Genomic DNA, 14,651 nt, shown 5'->3' on the forward strand with positions numbered 1-14,651 from the left:
TGGTATTCATATAATTCAACAGAAACATTGTATCAAGTGCAGCTTCTGCGTAGATGTTCATACAGATTATTGATGTAGAATCCTAAATTTGAATTAGTCATATGATTGTTTAAATAATATATATTAATGCATGAATAGAGATTCATTTTATTTATTGTTTGATTTGCGTAGATGTTTGAGGGAGATGTAAGCGAAGAGGATTTTGAAAGAGAGCAGGCAGAACGTCGAGAATATGTCAAAAATATCGGTATCGAATACAGATTTGGATGCTACGAGGTTCTTTGTGCTCCACTAAAGTGACTGGGCTTAAATTAGCAAGCTACTAGCTAAATAAATAGATTAATACATCGACAGTAAACAAAATAAATTAAACATGAATATCTTGAATTTCCAAAATCCTCAGCTTTCCATCATACCTTTTGAAAGCCTTGGTCTTTCCAAAGAGCAGAAATTAGCTTTAGTGTCTTTAGAGTTTAAGAGTCAGTTTTGTTTCTACAAAATTTTTATCCACAGGAGATTTGTTCCATAAAATTCTCATCATTTTTCATGTGTTTCCAGGAAAAGCGGCCTGAAATGTGTCAGTTGTTGGGGGAATACATGGAAGCTATCGAACAAAATTTCAAAGTTGCATATAACGTATTTAAGACGAATTGCCAAGAAAAGGGATTTCCGAGAAGTTGTTTTAAGTATGCTATGTATCTTCTAGCTGGAAGAGGTTAGCACTCATTAAAGCAAGTCATGATGCATCGTTAAAGAAGAAATAAATTAGAATGTAGTCATTCATAATAGATAAAGGGTGAAAAAATGATGTATATTATCAATTTGTGAAAAAATGAGGACAAACTTTTTTTATTGATAAGACTGTCATTGAAATGTATGGTATATAAACCCTTTTGATGAGCATCTTCCTCAAGTAAATCGTAGAAATCTCCTCCAACCTTCAGTCTGCAAAACATTAATTAAAATATTTTGTTTCGTTACTTTCTGTTTATATTCCTTATTAGCAAAGTAAATATTTCAATAATAACCCAACTTCACGTGTTCATCTTGTTTAAGAGTGTGAACGTAGCCAAAAAATGATGATCGAACCGCTGGAGAAATCATGTGAAGCTAATATGCCAGAAGGATGTCGTTTTTTATCATTAGTTTATTGGAATGGTGAAAAAGATAGAAAGCCCAATTCTGAACTGGCTGAGAAATATATGAAAAAGTAAGTTTTCAACTAATTCTTTCCTTTAAAACTAATATTCAGTAAGGACTGTGAACTTTACTGAATCAGAAAAAAAAAAAAAAAAAACCTTAGCTTGCGTTGATGATTTGGAAAAGTCATGAAGACATACTGGTAACGCATAATGCTATTTTTTTTTAGTTTTTTTATGTGTTGATAGAAATAGGCCTTGTAAGATATACTGATTTATAGCATTACAATTTAATTTTGATTTAGTCATTGTGGTGCTCCATATTAATGTGGAAATATTTTAGAGCGTGTGAGCTGGAAGATATGAAAGCATGTTGGTTGTTAAGTACTTGGTATATTGGACATGATGCTGAATTCGTTACTTTGGATGCAAAAAAGGCTGTAAGTCCGATATTTCATTTAATGAAGATTTTTTACGTTGGATTTGGAGCCTGTGAAATAGACTAATATAAGAAATCACCTTAAATCGATTTAAGTTGTTACTCTGAGTGCAGTATTTTCTTTTCTAGTTTTAGAACTGGCATTTTTTCTTTGGTACGTGTTTATTTCTCTGAATTTTTTGTATAAAAATATGAACACAGCATGTTAAATTAAGAACTGAATCAATAACGACAGTTTTAGATCTTAAAAACGAGTGTGCTGAACTTTTCTGACCTGATTTTAGTCCTGTCATTCTAGAAGCATAGTTCACACCTGGGAGAACTTCCACGAAATATCGATTTAGCTATCAAATATGGTATCCGTGCTTGTAATTTTGGTTGCTTCCAATCGTGTGGAAATGTTTCCAGGTTAATTCTGATTATTTTTACGATTAGTTTTTCAGCAATTTCAGTAGTGTTGGTATTCTGTGTGGACATTTTGGTCTTAGTCAATGACTAAGACAATTAATTTTAATTTTATTCCTTAAAACTAAGCGATTCTCGCAACTCTCATAACTACATACTGCGCAGTATTTAAAAATTACTAGCCGGTTTTTTTTTTTCATTGCAGGTTATATGGCCTAGGTGATGGAGTTGAGTATGATCCAGTTAAAGCGAAATTTTACTTGAATAAAGCAAAAGAAGCTTATAAACGTGCCCTGTCAGGTGATAAAGTGAATTTCACTGGTTAATTTTCAGTATTTTTAATACGCTTAATTCAGTATTAGACTAATTTGATTAATTTTTATTCATTATTGCTTCATTTACATTCCGCAGATTCAGTTCAATTTAGCAAGGTCCCTCAATTTAAACAAGCTGTTGTTTTTCTGTTATGCATATATAACAGGAACTGTATTCAATGAACTTTTTTTTCTCACAAGATGTCAATAATGGCCGATAGATATGCTATGTTATTTTTTTCAGTATTTTGTTAAAATCTGTAAGTTGCATTCATTATGAGGTAACATTCTTGCTAAGTATAATTTGTAATTCAGTAGGAATCACATCTTTATATATAAAATATCTTAAATATTACTAAAGTGGGTTTTTAAATTTAGCCATACTTATACTTTATAATCAGACATACTTACATTTATTTTGATAAATCTCAACTAATCTAGATTAGTTGAATAAATACACATGAAAGATTAGACTGAAATTTTTGCTAGGATCCATAAGTATTTGAAAATATTTTTTTGTTCCGGATCAGTTCAGGTTTTATTGTCAAAATATCGAATATAATTTTTTCTTTTTCTCAAATCATCCTTCATGATTATACCAAGGAATGAGTGTAATTAAAAAGTTAAGGCTGCCGAACATAAGACATATAAAGGCATTGATAAAAAAGTATCTAACCTTTGATTAGTAGCGTAACTCACTTCGGCAAGCAAACGAAATAAGCAAAGCTACTGATCATTTACTGAAAATTGGCAGAAGACATGCTCTTAGAAAAGATTTCTTGTCATTACGAAAAACAATCGGTAAGAGTTTTAAAGTATTACTTTAAAAAATAATCACAGACCACAGTGTTGGATTCGAGAGAAAAGTAAACGAAACTTTTACGGAAACGTCTCAAGAAAACGAATTGGTATACTCTTTTGAGATGTGGCTTAAGACAGTAGAAAAATCGGTTTCATAAATAATATTTTCTGTACAGTTCACAACTGTTGCAAAATATTTTTATATTTCTGCTACAGTAGAAAGAAAAAAAATTGAACAGTCGCATTTGTATTTTTTGTGGAAATGATGTTTTGATAATGTGACCAGCAAAACAGAGACTCGTTTGTAAATTATAGAAGTGAACTCTCATGCTGTAGCAGAATGAGCCAGTGAAATGATTCTGGCACAAACTGATTATAACAATTTCGCTGATGAATCTTCACTGTAAAACGGAATTGTAAGGTGCAAACGTTTGGTATCGGCGAATAAAAATTGATATTAAAAATAAAGGGGCATTGAATAAAGTTAGTGATTTTTAATTTGTTATTTATTAGTAAAATTTAGCAATAAGTTTTTTTTTTTTTTTTTTGAGTAAGTTCTTTACTGAACAGAGTAAAAATTTCTTTTGGTGAAAAAAAAAAAGAAAAAAACTAAAATTAATTTTTTAATCTGATCTTTTGATTCGAACTATATTTTTATCTGTCCCAGTGCAACTTCAGCAAAACTTCTGATAGAGTAGATAACTACCTCGGTTTTTTAAATTGATTTTTTCGTTGAGTCGTAAATTTCAAAATCTTAGTGGCAATCACATAACACTCTAAATTTTGTACTTAGTAAAGAGTAAAGTCTTCCACAAACTGGTAAATTAACGATGATAGAAAAAACGATTAAATATATTATTCATTTCTGCAGTGCTAAAAAGCTTCAGATTAATGTGATATGTAATTAGTATTGTATTAATATGGTAATGGAGAGGAGAAAACCAACTGATACGCATTATTTCAAAGTCAATCTGAATGTATGCATTAGTGGGTTGTTAAATAAAATTTAATTATCAATTGGTAAAAGTGATTTAAAACATAACTTGAACAAGGGCATAAAGTATTAAAGAAAGTTTGTAGGTTATTAATTTCAAAGATTCTGTCAAGATGAGCGTTATGTTTCTTAGGTTTACCAGTTCAGAAGTGATAAAATGAGGTTCCTTAGGTCTACTAGTTCAGAAGTGATAAAATGAGGAAAAAAATACATATAACTCGATGATAATTATCATCGAGTTATATGTATTTTTTTGTAAATTCTATGGGATTTATCATTCCATCGTAAACTTCAAAAGTTCACATTAACACTGATTTCATGCAAATTGAGAAGATATCCATCCTTCCAAATCACACATACATTTGTTTCTTGTTATTCTACTAGCAAAGCATGAAAACATGAGTCTTAAGTATTATTCTATTGCAAACTTTTCGTCTTTCTTTCATAATGAGTAATGTTTCTACGTTTCACAGCTTTGCAATATTCTGTTGGATTTACAAAATTATTTTCGTTCTCATATGCTTACGCTTCAACTTAAAGTTGAACTCAACAACTATGCTACATACTGAACGACTGTTATTGATGATTGAAATATGCTACAATATATAGAAGGATGATGACTTTTTAAAAAGACTAAATAGATAAAAGAATTAAGAATGGAAATATGAATAAATCATTTAGGCTTATAACTCACTTGGTTGGCCTCAGAAAGGAGATTAGATGAATGAAGCACTGCAATTTCACTATAACCGACAGTAGAACAAATGTGGAAGTGAAAGTCTGATGTTCGTCCTTCATTCCTGTTAACAATACTGCATCAGCAAGTTAATAAGCATTAGTACTTGAAAACATTGAACGCATTAAATGCTGGAAAATTTCAACAATTGACTTTTTAATATGGCTTGTAACCGTGTTAATACTGATTAAGTAATGGAAATGTCATTCCGAATTGTACTATGTACAGTATGACCAGTCGAGATGGTCTTGAGGAGGCCATAAGAGAAGAATGGCTGCACAGATTGTAAATCTGCGTGAGGAGAAAGGATCAGACGTAAGATTTTTGGAGGACAATATATGTCACTATCACGTATGTTATAGTACTAGTTGACAATGCAGTCCTCAAAAACTATTAAATGTATGTTGAAAGGATTATCAATCACGCAAGACCCTTATCTTCAAAAATTTCAGTTTTTCGGAAGGAAATTTTTTTCTTCGTCTAAAATGTAAGAAATCACAGAATTTTATCAATCGCTTTTGAGCGTTTGACTTGAACCTTCCCTCTAATACCTTCCTGTTCTTCTCACATTCCTCAGTCTAACATGTAAAGGTGGGGTGATTTTTTTGCATATCGTCCGCAGTATTCCAAACAAACCAACCTAAAAGATTCCGGGAAAATTATTAGCTAGAATCCTGCAGTTCGATTATGTAAATGATTAGGAGGAGTTTTATAGAATACCTTAACAATAGGTCTTTTGTGGTATGATATTAACTCTTAGCACGCTCACTTTACTGTCCACTTCCTACTGGAATCAAACTTTCGGCCAAAAGAGCCAAGGGAAATCGCGGTCGAAATAACATTTTTCGCAGACTGATGAAAACTGAAGTGACATTCGCTTTTCCTGTGATTTCTTTATATATTTATAGATTCTGATATCTGCTAAAGTTTCTGAAACTTGTTTATATCAGACCTTTTTTTACAGTCCTCTAAAATCTGAAATTATTTTTCGTTCGACTACAAAGGAAAAACGAATCTGACTTCGATGTTTGGCTAAAATATTTGAGGGACGAAAGTATCATTATTCTCTCGTTAACTCCCGTGATGTTGACTCAGTCAGATTAATTGTCATCAGAGTACTTGTCCTCTTTCATATATTCTCGATTTATTTGAACAATTTGAAAAATTCTATTGCAAATTCCGTATTCTGCGTAGATAATACACAAGTGTTTATGAAAACAATTATAAACACTATTATCGAAAAGAACTGAGTAATGTCTGCCATTGTTTACGGACTATCTTATGTTTTAAGTATATTGAAGCGTTCTATTTTATTATTAGTTTGGTGCTGTAGTAATTGTGCATCAAATTTTTAAGACGTTTCGCACCTTGTAAAGATTACTAGTAGGGTTGATATTATTTCTTTTTATGCTGTATGTATTGCTTGGTACTAGCAAGTACTAGCAAAGCTTATCTCTGTTCAAATCAGTCAAAATTGAAGGAGCAACTATATGTCGACATTAAAGTCACCAGGTGCTCCTGTGGATAACATACAGGTAAGTATTGATAGTTCGGAAAAAAATACTACCTCAACTCGCGTTTCCGCTTCGACTACAACTAATACTAACCCTGGATCGTTGGAAGAAATACATCGGAAATGTCGCGAAGTATTCCCAATGTGTTTCGATGGAGCAAGGATGATGCTTACGAAAGCAATGTCTTCACATTTTCAGGTTGTTTTTTTTTTTTTAATGGAAGTCTTTTATGGAAAAGATTCTTTTTCAGAAATAAATACTGCAATGAAGGATATCCTTGTTTTGTAGGGTTTCACCTTAACATAGGTTCCAGTTTGTATATAAGGAAGAAACCGTATATTGTAATTCATAGATATTAAAAATGATATATAGGTGACCCATACGTTATGTGTATCGCCACAAAGTACGGGATATCGTTTTGGTGCCACCTATGTTGGCACTAAGACAACGCAACAAGAAGGCGAAAGTTTTCCTGTGTTTTTGGCAGATACTGACATTTCTGGTAACACTTCTGCAACATTCTTGCATCAATTTGGCGATCGATGGAGAGTAAAAATGCAAGCGCAAACTCAAGGTAGCATTTCAAATTGGGTTTCTTTTTTGGTTTGCATGCACCATTTATGTCATTGTTATCTTAGTATATGTTTATCAGCATATTGCTTCTTGCACGTTTTGAGACACTTTCTAATGTCTGTAGCTTGGTTGACGGTAGTTTTCTATTATGCTTCCTTAATTTTTAACCGACAAAGGAAGCGAACATATCTCATGGTAATTGTTAGCATTGTTATGGTTTTGCTTTCAATTTTAGAAGTATCATCAAACTGGAATATCGCTAAAAGCAAGCAGTATATTTGCTTTTTTTATTTCTTCATACATTTTCGACTCTGCAGAAAGTTTTGCTTGTTTTTTCTGTTGACATTCTTTTTATAGTATTTTGAATAGGCTTCAAGGAGTTAATCATTTAATATCGAGGTTTCAAATTGTTGAAGGGAATAAGTTGACAACAACTCAAGGAGGGGTTGAATATCGTGGTCGTCTTACAACATTGGGATTGACATGTGCCAATATTGACATCATCAATGATTCTGGAGTTATTATTGCACAGTATCTACGACGCATAACCAAAAAGCTAGATCTAGGTGTCGAATTCATCCATCAATATGGGATTCCCATTCCTGGAAGGCAATTTTCAGTTGTAAACTATCAGGCAAGGTTGGATTTTTCATTTTTTTTTTTTTTTTTTCTGTTTTGCTTTTCCATGTTTCTTTTGTTGTTCACAACATAAAAAATAAGACAAAATAAGACATGTATATTTCCGTAGAACAATGATGTTTTTGCTTGAATTAGTCTTGTTGAATATATTGTTCGTTAGACTTCTAATGAGGATTGCTGAGACTTTGTTGTTATCGTTATTTGTCATAGATTTGCTACAACTCCCAATATTCTTTTATGTCTTGCAATTTTTTTTTTTTTTTTTTTTTTGAGTAATTTTGTAAGTTTTAGATATACGGGTAAAAATTTTATTGCAAGTGGGATGTTCAGCTTTGATGCCCTTCATTTGTGTTATTATCATAAGCAACGTGAAAATATTTCATTTGGTGTCGAATTCGAAAGTTCGACACGATCTGGAGAGGCTGTTACTACTATTGGTTACCAGGTGAGTAGGAATAAACAGTTTTTATAAAATTTTCTAGAAAACTTTGCGGTTGATTACGCTATTGCATACCTGTTTTCTCACATATGAGAATACTGGACTTTGCATTTAAAACTTGCAATTTTTTTAAAAATATTTCTCTTGTCTTCTAACTGTTGTATGCTTGCATTGACTTCATTAAAAGGCGGTTGATTGAAATTGTCGTTAAACCAGTTTTCAGGCTGAAATCCCGGACGAAGGTGTGATAATGAGAGCGTCAGTGAATACCGACTGGTCAGTTGGGGCAGTATTTGAGAAGAAACTTTCTAGAAATCTGCCGTTCACATTGGCCATATCGGGAATGCTCAACCACGTGAAGGGACAGGGGAAGTTTGGTATTGGCCTTATAATCGGTTAATTATCTTGTAACTGATTGACTGACTTCTTAAATGGTAATATATGTACCTGAAACTGTTATGTCATCTGCAATTTTTGCAATAAACTTGGCCATTTTGGCCTTATCTATTTAACTAATACTGTCCAAATCGTAAGAATATGTTTATCTTCTAGATGGAGCTTTTTAATTTGTTTTTTCAGATGCTGTTTTTGACAGGAGTAATGTTCTTAACTTAATCGCAATCAAGTTGCGTTTATAGATGTTTTTCCTATAACTTCTTGAAGTTTTCAAAAAAATTCCGGTATTTTTTTTCAGAACTTTTCTTTTTTTATTTCCAGTGTGACTTTAATTCATTAGCTGGCAAGGAAGGGCACTTTTCGCGGTGGTTCTAATATATTTTTTGTTTCTTGCAATCTTTATCTGTTAGTTTTTGCGTCATTTTGAAAGCATATTTATTTGGATTGATAGCTTGTTTACACAAAACTTTGACTCGCTGCTGCAATTTATTGACCTTTTTGCAAACGCTAAGAGCATTTTAAATTTGTTGATACTATTCTAACCTTTACATCGCGCTTGATGAATGCATTCCTGCTCGGGCTTTATACTATAATTGAAATGATATTCTTCTTTATACTTAATCAAATCTATCAGCCCTTTGTTCAAGAATTTGATGTAGAATGTTATACTTCTAACCATGTATGTTGTTATTCGGTTCGCTGATGTAATAGTTGTTTTTTTTTTTTTTTTCTTGCATCGATTTGTTTTCGTTGTGGCTTTGTTTATTACCGTGAAGAATAGCTTTTCTAAATGCTTTACCCTTAGAAGCAAAAGGTTTAGCAAAAGGTTTAATATTCTAAGGGTTTAGTATTCGATTTTTTCATAAACTTAGGTTCTTTTATATTTCTTCAAAAAGAAATGTGAATTTCTGAGGGATAGGTATATCTATTTGTTTCAGTGTTGTCCAAAAAATAGAACTTGCAGTTGCTAGATTAATAGTTTCTAATTTGTTAGGTACGTTTTTTGAATGCATTTTAAGGTTGCAATTTCATTATTTTTTTTTTAATGATAATTGTGATTGCACACCACTGTCCTTATTCACACTCAGATTGTGTCTTTATTGAAAGGTGAAGAAGGACAAAGTGTGAATGCACTTGTTTAACTATATAAATTGCATTGATAAGATGGGTATTATTGCATCGGGATTAAAAATTGAAAATGAGAGAAATTGGTAATTTATGAACTTTTTTAATTTAATGTGGCAGTTGTGTTTTACGCCGTCCAGTTTGGAAATTGATTCAGTTTTGCAGAACGCTCATAAAATTGACCATGGATGGGTCGGTCTATAAAAAGTAACCAATCCACCCATGGTAAACTGAATTTATGCCATTCTCAGCTGTGTTGTGACGGGAGAAAGAGCGTGTAATGGTGGTGTATCCACTCATAAAAAGAGGTTATGGTACCCGGCGCTTGTTAGTTCTTTCGGCGCTAACATGATTTTCTGAAAGTGTTCTGGCACTGTGATGTTCAAAAAACGCAGTATTTCTATTGAAGTTGGGGTCGTCTTCGAAAGAATTTTTAAAGGATAACACAGATTATAATGTTAAATGCGTCCGTGGGAGCAATAATCCTAATCTTTATTCAACAGATATCACAGATAATTGTAGGTGGCTGCTTGAATATTTGTAAAAAGTTCAATAATATTATAAATGAATGGATTATTGTATTAAGCATAATGTGCAGTCATTCAATTCCAAAGACAAATCACAGTGCCATACGGACTACCACGAATATATCGAAAATACACGCCTTAGTATACGAGTGCAAACCTGTGTGGTAAAGAAATATAGTTTGAAGTTCACAAGTTTATTACATCAGTCAGTGTAAGGTGTTATAATACAGTTTGTGTACGACATTACACTGCAAAATGACCTGAACTTTATTCTACTTGAATGATCGGATAACCGATCATTGAAAATTGAGTCATTATTCCACTTTTGTTTTATTGTAAGTCATTTCGATCTCGATTACAGCATTCAATTCTTACTCCTATCAACATCCAAGTATTCATTACTAATTTATAAGTAGTTTTGAATGCCTGGATGTTAATATGAGCAAAAGCCGAAATGTTGCAACAGTACAAGTAGAGATGAAGAACTAATCACAAAGTATATTACAAGACAAACACGACTTGGTAATACAGCTTTCTTGTAGAGTCGAACACCACTTTTATTGTTCCATGGTCTTCGATGATCATTTTACAAGAATGACGATTTCTTGTGTATGTCAATTATTCTGCAAAAGGTTGATTGTTTTCATCGAAGACATAATAGTGTTTGAAATATTCTCTATGAGCAATGCTGTGACATGTTCTCCGTTATTATTCTTAAAAACTTAATTGTTTCAAGCTTATCTCAGTTGACGAGGAATAAAGTTGACATTAATCATATTTTGTCTCCTAGAATTACTAATATTTTCCTAATAGCAATGAAAAGCAGGTAGAATTTTTGGGAGACAAAACATCAATGTTTTGACTGATATCATGTATTTATAAAAATTGTTCTTGCTTCATTTGTGACTTCAGTTGTTTGGAGCTGAACTAAATGAACAAGAGTAAATAGATTTGAAATAGCTTTAAAGTAAAATAATTAGTTTGAATTGCCTGAAAAGCATGCGCTATGAATTGATTACTGGTGAGATAATATGATTGATACGAAGGAATTCCAATTTCAATTTTCTTAAAAAAAAAGCTCAAAAACGTTGACTTAAAATTGATCTTTGATTTATATATTAGCTTGCTTCTCTGCAAAATAATTTCGAGTCTACCTGGAATATTATAAACATATAGCTCAGGTTTCAATAATTAACGATAAAGAGAGAAAATGAGATACCGGGAAGCATTTGCATCATTTGCACTGTTTTGCATTGCTTTAAATACATCATAATTTGTTGGGGACAATCTCAGTAAGTTATGATAAATGGCGTGGTATTGACTAAAAAGGGCAGGAGGAGAGATGGATGTTTCCGCAAAAGTTGTTAGTTACATTTGTTATGTAAACAGTATTTACATAACAAGTGTAAGGGAGTAAAGTTATTCTTCACATATAATTCAGAGAGTTATCATGCACATATTTAGACCAGAAGCCAAGAACTGATGTAGTTTTGCAGTTATATAGAAATTTTAGCCTTTACACATACGGACTCACTATCCAGTCGGGATAGTTTTTCAACCCCCCCAGTTATTTGCTAAGTACAACATAGAAGCTTCAAAATTAACGCTGCGCTATTCTGCACTACTTCAACCGGATCACTGATTGTTTGATGCTACCTGTTAGGCACGGTTTGCTTTTGTAATGAATATTTTGTCATTTCGGGCGTTAATTCAAGTCGGACTACAAAAGGTGATAATAATTAAGCGATTTCTGCAGTCGATCTATATTCGTTCTTTCATTTAGCAGGAGGAACTGTTGCTGTTAAGGTGACGCTTTGGGTGTCGCTCTCAGATATAGAGGGTAGCATATAAAACATGTCCTGATTTTCTTCTGTTATCATGAACAGTGGACATAGTAGGTTCAGTAAATTCCAAACATAATTTGAAGTATTTCGAAGTTTTTTGGACTTAAATTACAATCGTATTCGGATTCTTTCAGTACTCAGATGTAATCGTTAATTTGTTCACATTAAATCTGCTGTTGAAAACAATTATATTTATTTTTGGAAGCAATCTTATACTAACTTAGAATTGAATTTTAGCTTATAAACAAATGAAATTTACTTTACTGTATTCTGAACGCTTCATTTTAATAATGAAGAAAACACTTCAGTAAATGACATCCCAGAGAAGATCTTAATATACCTTTAAAAGAAATTAAAATCTTGTCACCAAGAAACTCTTTAAATTTGAAATTTTTGCTTCAGTTTGAAATTTGGGAGCCATGGGTGAAGATACTGTTTTCTCACAATCAGCAATCATAAATTTTAGACCGAATTGTCGAAATATGAACTGATCACTACGGGGCAATTAACAAGAATTTATGTCAAGAAATTTCTCTAGAGATTTGCATTCTAGTGACAATGCCTGGGTTTTTTTTACAATTTCTGTGAATGCAGTTTTGAAGGAAGGTGCTTTACGTACTATAAGTACTTTACGCTGCATGTTGATATTTGATGAAGGTGTATTTTGGGGAATTATTTAACCAAAAAAGTTAATAATTCTTACTCATCTGTAATTAACTCGAGAAAGATGATGTATTGCGAATGTATAGATTTGTTTCTATAATTAAGTATTGTGAATAGATTGTAAAATCTCGCTCTAAAATAAATTTGTCAAAACGTTTCGTTATGATTTTATTTCAATACACTATTTTATTTTTTTGCAAATTTTAGCGCAATAAAACTTTATAAAACAAGTTTGATAGCATTTTTGAAGTCTTTTTCATGATTATTTGATTATTGTAAGATCACAAACTAATTTTTTGCTTAATAAGCCTGAATATCATTCGATTTGCTTTAATGACAACTTACTCTAATGTCCTTTAACTTCAAAATTATCAATTCAAGACTGCATAATAAACTTCTTCAACTACTGCTTCCTTTTCAACTAACAATCCGAACATGCTTTAAATAATAATAAAGTCATTTCCATCCATTCATTACATTAGTGTCCACTGTTTCGATTCAGTCAACTTTGGCAGATTACTTACATTATATATAGAGAATTGGTATTAGGCCCGTTCTAGCAGTTGTTACTTCCTTAAAGGCACTGTACTCTTTACGCAGATTGGGAGATCCCCTCCATCAGCCTCTCGTCAGTTTCACTCAAATAACACTTTGAAAGGTAAGCTTCTGCACTGAATTCACATAAATTTCCTCTTTAAATCTTTATCAGTACTCTTGCAAAACTACTCGATTCAGTTCACCTAACGTGGGTTTGTATGCTTTATAATGATATATTGTGCATAAATGTTTCGAAAAGGTTAATTCATTTAGTAGATGAAATTATTCAGAAAGTTAAATTCTAATTACACGATCAGTAACCAAACAGTTTTAAAAATTTCCAAAGAACTAATTGCATAACTAGTCTTGTATTATGCTGACGTCTAGTATATATGTGCAAAGTGTCTTAAGGCCAAGCATGGGAGTTAGATGGAAGCCAAGTGAAGCGATGTACTTTCATTCAAGCTGTAAAATAACTCTCTTATTGAGCATTTTCTATTCTCCCTTACTACTACTACTCCCTCTCTGCCTTTTTTTCCTCTCAAATTCCCAACCTTAGAATAACTCCACTCTCGCTTCATCAATTGTCAAGCATCTTTTTTTTTCACTTCGAAACTTAATCAATTTTTAAAAAATAAAGTTCTGCAATTTGGTTTCCTGAGAGCTTCCATGCTATGAAATTGAGTGTTCTATTTTTTGGTTTTTAATATGAAATATAGCTCTTGAATTCCCTTTCAGAAGATTTTCAACTAAAAGCCGTAAACATAAATTAACACCCATTTGTCCCACTTCATTCCTCAGAGAGTTGTAAAAACAACAGTATATCTTTTCCTTGTAAGACCAAAGATATAATGAAATAATAAGCTGATAAATTTGCCGAGGTATTCAAAGTTCCATAAAATGAAAAGAGAATATTTAGTATTTTTAAAAGCACAAACAAACAAGATCCTTATCGAACAAATGTGCAACATATGCAACTGCGGCTGATCTTATCAGAACGAATAGAATAGAGTTCAATTTGAGGATTTGCGATCTATTTGACAGTGACTAAACTCGTTTAACTGTCCCATGTCCAGTTGTAGCAACAGTGCTAATAGAATTAGATTACGTCATTATCATTTAAAATTTAGCTGCAACACTGCTATTTAAAGGATAGATACTCAGTAATCGAAGGCACACTACTGATTGTTTTTCGAAATTTCAAAATAATCTTGAACTTCCAGATGTTACGTATCGCTAAAAGATCTAACGAGATTAAGCACAGCAAGGCGGGTGCTTTACCCACTGTTAGGGTCATAAATCTTTCTTTGTTCTAGGTCTCTTAGAGAATGGGAATCATTTTTTTTTCCCGCTACACAGAGCAATTTATGCATTTGAAATTTAGTAGCCACTTTCATGCTTTACAGGAAGTATTCATAGCGAAAAACGACCCAACTTTATTTCCTTTACAAATTACATTTTCAGTTTTAAAATCGCACATTTTTTCCACTTCATGGAATCACGAAATTACCAGAAGAACAACACGATAATCATAACAACTTTGTCACCAAGCTGAGCCTAACTACC

General features: G+C 32.3%; 2 protein-coding genes across 2 annotated transcripts; both read left to right on the plus strand.

The window, feature by feature from the left end:
* Positions 1-171: 171 nt before the first annotated feature.
* On the plus strand, positions 172-2,309 carry Bma-coa-7 (uncharacterized protein; the record flags this gene model as incomplete). The annotated part of the gene is made up of 6 exons (XM_001900076.1): positions 172-276; positions 559-715; positions 1,057-1,210; positions 1,483-1,579; positions 1,877-1,986; positions 2,189-2,309. The coding sequence occupies 6 exons, from the start codon at positions 172-174 to the stop codon at positions 2,307-2,309; spliced, it is 744 nt and encodes a 247-aa protein (XP_001900111.1).
* Positions 2,310-6,318: 4,009 nt separating this feature from the next.
* Bma-tomm-40 (Uncharacterized protein) lies at positions 6,319-8,393 on the plus strand (the record flags this gene model as incomplete). The annotated part of the gene is made up of 5 exons (XM_001900075.1): positions 6,319-6,540; positions 6,715-6,916; positions 7,332-7,554; positions 7,846-7,999; positions 8,217-8,393. The coding sequence occupies 5 exons, from the start codon at positions 6,319-6,321 to the stop codon at positions 8,391-8,393; spliced, it is 978 nt and encodes a 325-aa protein (XP_001900110.1).
* Positions 8,394-14,651: the final 6,258 nt, after the last annotated feature.

Source organism: Brugia malayi (genome assembly GCF_000002995.4).
Source record: "Brugia malayi strain FR3 genome assembly, contig: Bm_v4_Chr2_contig_001, whole genome shotgun sequence".
Taxonomy (NCBI): domain Eukaryota; kingdom Metazoa; phylum Nematoda; class Chromadorea; order Rhabditida; family Onchocercidae; genus Brugia; species Brugia malayi.